The 9,921-nt window shown below is 30.9% G+C and overlaps 1 protein-coding gene across 2 annotated transcripts; it reads left to right on the forward strand.

Moving 5' to 3' along the window:
• The first annotated feature begins 4,268 nt into the window (after positions 1-4,268).
• On the forward strand, positions 4,269-8,108 carry LOC102613852 (calcineurin B-like protein 3). Of its 2 annotated transcripts, none has more exons than XM_006474757.4 (10): positions 4,269-4,470; positions 4,986-5,055; positions 5,147-5,292; positions 6,221-6,303; positions 6,468-6,527; positions 6,633-6,741; positions 6,886-6,938; positions 7,064-7,144; positions 7,246-7,358; positions 7,803-8,108. In XM_006474757.4, the coding sequence occupies exons 3-10, from the start codon at positions 5,178-5,180 to the stop codon at positions 7,858-7,860; spliced, it is 672 nt and encodes a 223-aa protein (XP_006474820.1). In that variant the 5' UTR covers positions 4,269-4,470; positions 4,986-5,055; positions 5,147-5,177; the 3' UTR covers positions 7,861-8,108. The 2 variants fall into 2 exon arrangements, with proteins under 2 accessions (XP_006474820.1, XP_024953651.1); XM_025097883.2 differs by having other exon boundaries at positions 4,270-4,368; positions 4,984-5,055.
• Positions 8,109-9,921: the final 1,813 nt, after the last annotated feature.

A 9,921-nucleotide genomic window follows, 5' to 3' on the forward strand; every position in this document is an offset into this window, starting at 1 on the left:
TTAAGTTATCCTCATTTTAAAACATTTTAACTCAACGGACAGCACATCTCCCCCCTCTACTCAAGCAAATAAACACTCATATCTGCTGTAATTCCCTTAATTACATTTACTTAAACAAACAAACACTCATCATCTATTCTCATACATATTAAATTGAATATCAACCAGCATCACCTCTTCAATTCGCTCACCGGCGTCACCTCTACCGAAACAAACATTCATTCTCCATGCATGCTAAACCGAACTTCAACACGAGCAAATTGAGCTTAAGAAGGGGAATCTGTCACAACTGAGAAAGAGAAGCCTAGTTCATCGTTACATAATCGCTGACGAGAGCTGATCCTTTACTACAAAATGGTCAAAATGTAACTAGTTGAGGCAAGTAATTCCTTGTAATTAGTTTTCTTGTTGATATTAAAAAAAAAACAAAAAGTTAGGGTTTTATATTGAAAAATAGATTAATTAGTTGCAGGTCTCTCATAACATGTTCGAAAACAAATTTTTAGTTGTTTTGCTGCATGCAAATTGTGAAAAATTAATGAATTGTGCTGATTATAATTTTATCATGTAACACACGATTTGGTCGTGTAAGGTTATGTAAGATTCAAGATTGTGTACGATTACACGACCTTCATGTACTGCACGATTACACGACCTTCATGTATTACACGATTACACGACCTTCATGTATTACACTATTACATGACCTTCAATTCCATATTGAAGAGTAAAAAGTTCATCATCTCTCCAGGCGTGTTCTGTAATTTAATTTTTTGTTTCTTGTCAATAGAATATACACATTACATTTAGTTTAATTAGGCTCACAATAAATTGGAATGGTACAGATGCATTTACCTTGTGGAATGTCATTACTTAGAAAGATCTTTAATTTTCAATTATAAGTCATGGTAAGTCATGGTATGTCTAGTTATGAGTGGAAACACTTTAATTTGGTCACTGCAAATGGTGTTCTTATGTGTATAACATTATAGTAATTTCCTATAGTTGATATTTTTTTTCTTCATGGATTAATTATATGCAGGCATTCCTCATGTATGCTTGGGCAGAGGAAGAAAGCACTTTGAAGATCAAAAAAAGCTTTTTAAATGGCTATAATATGTTTAATTGCGATGTTCATTAGTGTATCTTATTCAAATATTGAAAAATTTGTGCACTGATAACTTTGTTTATTTATACTAATTAATTTAATCATTTCTCAAACTGTCGGATGTGCAAATTTAGTTTTTTTTTCTACAATTTATGAACACATGATTTGGTGTCATAAAATGTCAACGAAAATTATTAGAAAAAAGAAGTGAAATTAAATTGGAATCTAAAAAAATTCCACATCATCATTGGTTTGAATTGTAACTGGTGGCATACGATCAGATGTCTTAAGCCTGAATTTTATTGTGATTTCGAATTCTGAAGTATCTATATCAATGATTTCGAATTCTGAAGTATCTATATCAATAACTTGAGCTATCTTCTCCACCAATTCGGCATATGTTGTCGATTGTGGTATCATTATCCATTTAGCCTTGGAACCTTTGAACTCATACTCGTCATTTTGCTCAATCCATTCACCATTGAAGAGAATAGGCACACGTACCAAAATCATATCTGATGATACAATAAAAATAATAATATCAAATTTCATATACAAGTAACTACACGACCTACACGACTACATTACTTACATGACTTACACGACCTAAATGACTATATTACTTACATGAACTACACGATTTACACGATCTACATGACTAATTACATGACGTACACGGTATCAAAAGGAATGCATGACGTGAAATATTTTCACCATAAATAAATTATATTGCTGAAAAAAATAATAAAACGACATACATTGCATATATTTCTACATATAAGAAAAAATTGTGAAAATAAAACATTATAATGTGAGGAAAATTTCTAAATTTTCCTAAAAATTAAAAAACTAAAACCCAACAACATTAATATACCTTATTGGGTTGTTTAATGAGTAATGCACCTCATTTCGGTTAAAGAAAGAGTGGGTGTTAAAGAAATAAATATATAATTGTATTTGTGTAAGAAGTTATGAGAGATTTTGAGAGAATTTCGGCAGCAAGAAGAGATTTGGGTGAAAGAAATATGAAGACAATGAAGTTGAGTGAATTTGATGCATTCATTAAGGACATTTCAGACTTCACTCACATTTGTTAGGGTATCCATGAAAATAAAAAAGAGAGGGGGTATTTAAATAAATTTGAAACTATTAAAGGGTATTTAATTAAAAACCCCTATTTAAGAGTAATGAATTATTATTATTATTTTAAGTTAAAAAAAGGGTAGATATTTGTTCCACGGTTCCACTGATGTGGATAACTGAGGGTATGTTATATAAAACTTGATTTAGAGTAGTTTGAAATGAACATATTTTAAATATGGAGATTGTTATGTTACATAATCATGTAACATACATGATTATATAGCATTCATTGGATGAAAATCTAACAGTTGTGGAAATATAAGATAATAAAATCATTTATTTCTACAACGAACGGATGAAAATAAAAAAAAATTAATATATAGAAAGCATAAAATAAAGTCCATGATAGACTAAAAGAGACCAAAAAGTAAATTCAAAAGAGAATGAAAATTAAGTATTTAGTTTGTAGAATATAAGGGGAGAGAGAGAAAGACATTAGTGAAAAGTAATTTTGAAATTTTAAATTTAAAATTTTTAATAGTGAATTTATTTTTAAAAATAAATATAATGAGAAATTTAATAGTTGTAAATAGCCACATCTTTTATAAAGTAAAAGTAAATGTTTAATTTCGATAGGGGTGGGCAAATAAATCAATCTAATCCAACCAATCCTAACCTAATTCGAAAACCATCAAATTAGCATCAAATCATATTATTCATCCAATCCGATCAGATGGCGTTATAATCAACTTTGATCTAATTGAGTTTCACCCAATCTGATCCTAAAATTTGATAGGATTGGCTAAAAAAATTAAACTAAAAAATAAAAAACAAAACAAAATTGAAACACAAACACACACATCATAACTGATTCGCCTTTCTCACTGTCTCACACTCTCACTCTCTTCTCCTCTGCACAGTCTCACAGTTCACAGTTTCCAACACACACACACACACACACACATTGCAAAAGCATAGTGGTAGCCGACAACACACTACCAGTTCATCGATGCAAAATGCAGACGCAGCCATCGACATAGCCTGTAGTTACCATCAATCGGATATGTTGCTCCACTCAAACCCGGCAACCCGAATCGTTTGAAATTTTAATGGTATATACTAATAATATATTATATATGATATGTTAATTGTTAATATGTTATTTTGTTACATGTTAATAATAAAATCAAAAAAATTTAAAAAATTTAGAGCTCGATGGATTAAATTCCCATAAACTTAGCGGTATATACTAATAATTAAATTTTTAAACTCGATCCGATCCGATTCAATCCGAACAGAGGTCATAATTTCATATTTCATTCGGATGAAATTTTCCCCAACTTTGAAATTTGATGGAGTTAGATTCGAGCCTGATTTTCCCACCCTTAAATTTCGATAAGAGGAGAAATGGAGACTGACGGGTAAGGGCAGCAATCACCACATGCGCCTGCCTGGCAAGTAAGTACGTACTACATACTAAAGACTTGTCGCAACTCGCAACTAAACATTTTCAATATAAACAAAACGTTCTTTCAATACACAGTTTTTCATTCGTCGTTATGTTCGCTCTTATCATCTCGAAAATATTCCAAAAATGCCATTGAAATGATTTTTTTTTTATAAATTAAAAATAAAAATTGTTCTTTTGTTAAATAACAGGTAATTGAGTCAGTTCTCCGATTAAGCGATGTGGGATCCAAATCTTAATGATTTAACACAAAAAAAAACTTCACTGATACATGTCATTCGTTGAGTCATGTACAAATTCCCAAATATATAATTTAAAATTAAATTCTGTTTATTATTTATTAAATATTAATTAAGAAAGCAAGTGTGAAATAATCCTAATGCAGATATTATAAGGAGGGACGATAGCGTAAACTAGAGAAACTGTCCAACTCATCAATACGACGACGTGTCCTCCTGTAATTATCAAACCCATAGACAAATTAAACCCCTTTTTCCATCAACGTCCTCATGTTATGAAAAAATTAAATAAAATGAAAATAATTATTATTATTTTAATTTTAATATAAAACCAGTAAAAAAATAAAAAATTATTAAACTCTGAATAATTCATCCATTGCCTGTCTTCAAAGAACTGCCTTCATTCACTCTCAAGTCTCAACAGCAACACCACCCTCATCAATTCAAATTTTGTTCCTGCTTTCCCAAAAGGTAACAGATAATTCTGTAATCGGTTTGTTTTCCCCAGAAAATCCGAGAGAAAATAATTTTCTTTTTTCTTTGCGATTTCTCGGCGGCCAATTCGAGTTCAGGTTGTTGCTAGATCTATTGATTAGTTTTCCGGATTTGGTTAATAGATTTTGAATCTTAATCTCTTTTAATTGGGACTTGAACTCGAATTGCATGATTGGATCTTAGATTGTTTAATTTTGCCATCTCTAAAGTTTTGATTTTTATTATGATTGATTGCAGATAGATGGGGTGCTTGTGTAAAGTTTGTATTTTATTTTATAGCGATGAGTTGATTGTTGTATGATGTTTTATTTCATACAAAAACTTTGAAAGTTTTGATATTTTGGAAACTTCTTATTTGTAGTGTTGTGTTTTGCTAATTGAGTATGTAAATACTAAAATTCATTGCTGTAAGATTTGAGTTGTTGTTGCATCATTAAGAAAACTGTTGCTGTTGCTGTTGCTGTTGTTAATGCTGGTGTTTGAGACTGTATGTCATGACTGAAACATTTAGAATTATGTTTTCATATTATATTGCTTCTGTGTATCTTTGCTGCTGATGGAATATTGCTTTTAATTATGATTGTGAATACAGATATTGATTGGCAGGTATAACAACTTTTGCGAGTTGGACTTGCCGAGTACAAATAGGAAATGGTTAAAAGGTTTGTTCTGTTATTTGCGCTCTATAAACAGGTTTTTTTTGCTTTATGAAAACTGAATAGGATTTCTACTGTCTTATTATGTGTTGTGTAGGTATGGAGTGTTTTGATGTGCAGAGACTATCATGTTGCAGTGCATAGAGGGATTTAAGCATTTATTTGCTTCCCTATTGCAGTGTTGTGATACAAATCCGTCTAGGGGCCTCGAAGATCCTGAAATACTTGCGAGAGAGACAGTTTGTATGGCATCAACTTACTGTTTCTTTATGAGAATATGAGTGTATTTGTTTACTGCAAGCAGACCCGCTGTCTACACCATTACTTGTCCAGGCATCTCATTGCATGAGTTGTCTTGTGTGTTTATAAATGACTATTAGTTGCAGCTGTCCGAAGATATAACAAATGTAGAAAAATTTGCTAGTTAGCTTATAATATCATTAGATTTTATTTCATTATCAGATGTTACTCACACTAAGGCTGTGTTCACTAGTAGGATTAAGGAATCGGAACCCTGAATGTGAATGATTGATTGTGTTTGCTTGTTAAAGTAGGAGGGGGAATGGGAATGAAACATGAGGGGCCAACATGGTTCCCATTCCTTGAACTCTCCATTTAACCCCGTTGAATTTTCATAATCCATAAATTGCCCTCAATTAAGTTTTGTCACTTTTGCATTTGGTCCCTGTAGAAGTTTTGTAATATTTGCAAATAGGTCCTTCATTATTTTATTATTATTATTATCATTGTAATTATTTATTAATGTCATTATTATATTAATAATAGTATTTATTAAAATTTATAAATTATTATGATTATTATTAACAATAATTATTTTGAATAATGATAATGATAATCATAATTATTATAATAAGTAATGACAATAATCAATTAAGGTCATTTTAATAACTTACAATAATTCATTCCAACTCGAAGACAAAGTAAATGCATCAATAGTAATGTAACTCATTCTGATTCCAATTCCTATAGGTTAGGTAAATAATTTATTATGATTCTCATTCTTCATTCCGATTCCAGTCCATTTCAATTCTTGTCCATTTTGATTACCAACTAGTAAATGCACCATAAACATGCTCAGTACTTAATATGCATTTTAAAGCAACTATGGAACTTTGAATGAAATTTTTTTTTTTTTTTGACTTGGATGCAGTTAGTGTAAGTGAAATCGAGGCACTGTATGAGCTCTTTAAGAAGATTAGCAGTGCTGTGATTGATGACGGTCTAATTAACAAGGTAACAATATGTATTTTAGACAGAAATTTGAATTTACTTTTTGTATTGTAATGTCTGATTTTCTTCATGCATATTTGATGATCGTTCATGTGGACATTCGGATGATTAGTTTTCCTTTAGCTTATTCCATAATTTGAGTTTGATTCTTTATAATCCTGTTTCAGGAAGAGTTCCAGTTAGCATTATTCAAGACAAACAAAAAAGAGAGCTTGTTTGCTGATCGGGTACTAGTAACTGTTGTTTGTTTGATTTTCAAAAAGTTTACTTTTCAATATCATAATGTTGGTTGAATACTATGAGTATTGTAATGTATTGCTAATTGATTGCAGGTTTTTGACTTATTTGATACAAAGCACAATGGAATACTAGGGTTTGAAGAGTTTGCTCGTGCTCTTTCTGTTTTCCATCCAAATGCCCCAATTGATGATAAAATTGAGTGTGGGTTTAATCCATTAACTAATTTTCTTTATGCGATTTACTTGCTTTATGCTAAACTTGAGCTTCTAAAAGGATGTCAAAATCTAGATTTTGTACTTCATTTTCAGCTATTCATTCTGTTAGTTATTTGGTATTCTGTTGCAGTCTCTTTTCAACTATATGATCTCAAGCAGCAAGGTTTTATTGAGAGGCAGGAGGTAAATATTTTGATATCTGGGTGATCTTAAATCATCCGGAATTTGATTTTGTTATTTGATTTATTAATTTATTTTTTTCTTTCTTTTAGACATTTCAGCTTTTTCATTGATTTTTCCCCTTATAGGTGAAGCAAATGGTGGTAGCTACACTTGCAGAATCTGGCATGAATCTTTCGGATGATGTTATAGAAACTATAATTGATAAGGTCCTTCCCAACCTGCTTTGATTTGTTCAAAAGTTTTTGTCATTCTGCTGTCCTTTTAAGGTGTGAATATGTTCACATTATGAACTTTAACTTTGTTTCAGACCTTTGAAGAAGCTGATACAAAACATGATGGGAAGATCGACAAGGAAGAGTGGAGAAGCCTTGTTTTGCGTCATCCATCACTTTTGAAGAATATGACCCTCCAGTACCTCAAGTGAGTTTAATTAAAAATTGTTTTTACTTCTGTCTCAGCATTAAGAAAATACTTACTGGCCATCAGGGAATTCTGAGAGAGACTTACTATCACTGCTTTATGCATTCCGGAGCCGCAATATATCTCTGTTCTCAGCATTGTTGATATTTTTAAGTGCATGGCCTAAAAATGTGATATTGGCACTAACGGCCTTCACATTCCTGTAGATTTTATTCATACGGATTAAAACTTGATGCTTATGTATTAACATGGGATAGCAGATTTAATGTATTGAACCTGAAACTGTTGCAAAGGACATGGTTGTAATTTTAACATAGATAAATTATTGCAAGTTCCTTTTTAGAATTGTGAAATTAATTTGCAAGAGACTACAATTGGATTGGGTTGGTTTGTGCAAAAGTGGCTTTTGGTATGGTTGATTCTGATTCTAATATCCTTGTGCAGGGACATCACAACAACGTTCCCGAGCTTTGTGTTCCATTCAAGAGTTGAAGATACCTAAACTAGGGAACGGTTAGAGCTCAAGAGAGATTGTTATTTTTATGTTTTGTTTATTTATAGACAACATGGCTCTCTCGTGCATGATTGTGAAGGGCATGGGAGAGTGTTGCTTCTGCATCGTATTGGTATTGGTTTCTTTTTTGAGGATGTTTGTTTTTGTGTATTTAGTATTAAAAATTATGGTTCTACCCGCTTATCATTATCTGTCTTTTGATCTCTTCTATCTGAAGTCCAGCAGTTTGCGTGTTTTGTTTGCTCGTTTTCTTGTGTTCAATATTAGACCTGAAATAGAAGAAACTATGTACGGTGCAGGCCTGTAGATAAATATGTGCTTAGGTGTTTGGTTGGAAAGAGAGGAAGGGGGAGGGGAAAGCAATTTAAATTCTTTTTTGATTTCTGACAGCAGACCATAATTTATAAAAATTTAATTTTCATTAAAATTTAATGGACATCATAATGTGGAATTTATATTTCAAACTGATGAGTGAGGAATTTAATTTTCTCTTCTATTAGAAGTCAAAACATCCAAAATTATCCTTTCAATCTTTTATTACCTTGTTTAGTATTATCAAATAATAATTATTATTTATAATTTATTTTATCAATTTAATTTTGTGGAGAATTAATTTTATATTAATAAAAATTAAAGTAACGATTTTAACAATTTAATAAAATCATTTTATTTATTTATTTATTTTACAAAAATAGAAAATATAGATTTAAATCATTGGAAAATTGCTGCTGCTGTAGTCAGATAGTCGTTGTCGTCGTCGTCGTCATCGCTAGCGCATGGGACGTCACTGCTGGAACTATTAGACTCATCGGCCAACGATCAATGTCCTCATATTATTGTAGAGGTGAAAAAATGAATTTATTTTCTTTAAATTCAGTTTAAAAAGTTTGAAAATTTTCTTTTCCTAATTTGAACAAACATAAAGTGTTTCGTTTTCATAAGTTGCTTCAATCTGTACATCATCAATTTCTAATAATTTTCATATAATTTTCGAGCTGAAATAACATGGTATGGTGATGGTCGGCGGCGATTGCAGTAACTTTTTTTTTTCAAATAAAAATTTTAAAATTATAATATATTAATTAAGAAATTATTTATATTATGTCATAATTTATTTAGAAACAAATTAAATTAAATTAATTATAAAATAAAATTATGTTAATAACTTTTTAAATAGATTTTAATTATAAATACATTTATTTTTTAACTTTTTGAATTACATTTATAATAAATATTGAAAGTTTCACACTAAAAGGCAAAATTATCCAAATAAAAAATAAGATATTTTCTTTATTTATATAATTTTGTAACAATCAACATTTAAAAAAATTTCAATATACTTGTCTCTATTTTCTTTCACTTTCCTCTCCCTTCAATTGCTTACTTTTCTTCTAATCAAACACCATCAATTACTTACTTTTCTTCTAATCAAACACCACTATGTTAATGCTTTAGGCCGGACAAAAAATCAAATATGATCCCACACAGAGATTGAATGAATAAACCTCAAATATGACAAAAACAATGCAATTTCACCCAATTACACCATTTCGCATCGAAAACCATTGTCTAGTTTAGTTCTTCGATGATGCCCTGCTACCCTGCCTCTCCATGGGGACCACAGAAACGCAAAGCCTGCTACACTAGTAGGCGTCTTGAACTTGCATAAGACCAGCTAGCAAACATGGTTTGTGTTCAAGGCCAATGGCCCAAGTTTTGAAGCATCCAAAGATGCACATTGCCCCCCTCGGCGCTACACATGAGCAACAATAACATGCTTGAATCAAAGTTAGAAACTAAAAATCAATGTTACCAAGAATATAAACTGGCCGCATTAAGATAACTATATCAAATAAGATAGATTCGGAAACAGCATACTTTTTAAGCATTTGCAAAACAATAAAACAAAACCTCCACCAAAGAGGGAAAATAAAAATATAAAAGCACTAATCCCACAGTACTACCACCACAGAACGCATAACAAAAAGAAACTACCTAGTTAAAAGAGTTTCATGAAAAAAGACTAGTATATCAGACTATTATAGCTTC

Source organism: Citrus sinensis, chromosome 9, assembly GCF_022201045.2.
Source record: "Citrus sinensis cultivar Valencia sweet orange chromosome 9, DVS_A1.0, whole genome shotgun sequence".
NCBI lineage: Eukaryota > Viridiplantae > Streptophyta > Magnoliopsida > Sapindales > Rutaceae > Citrus > Citrus sinensis.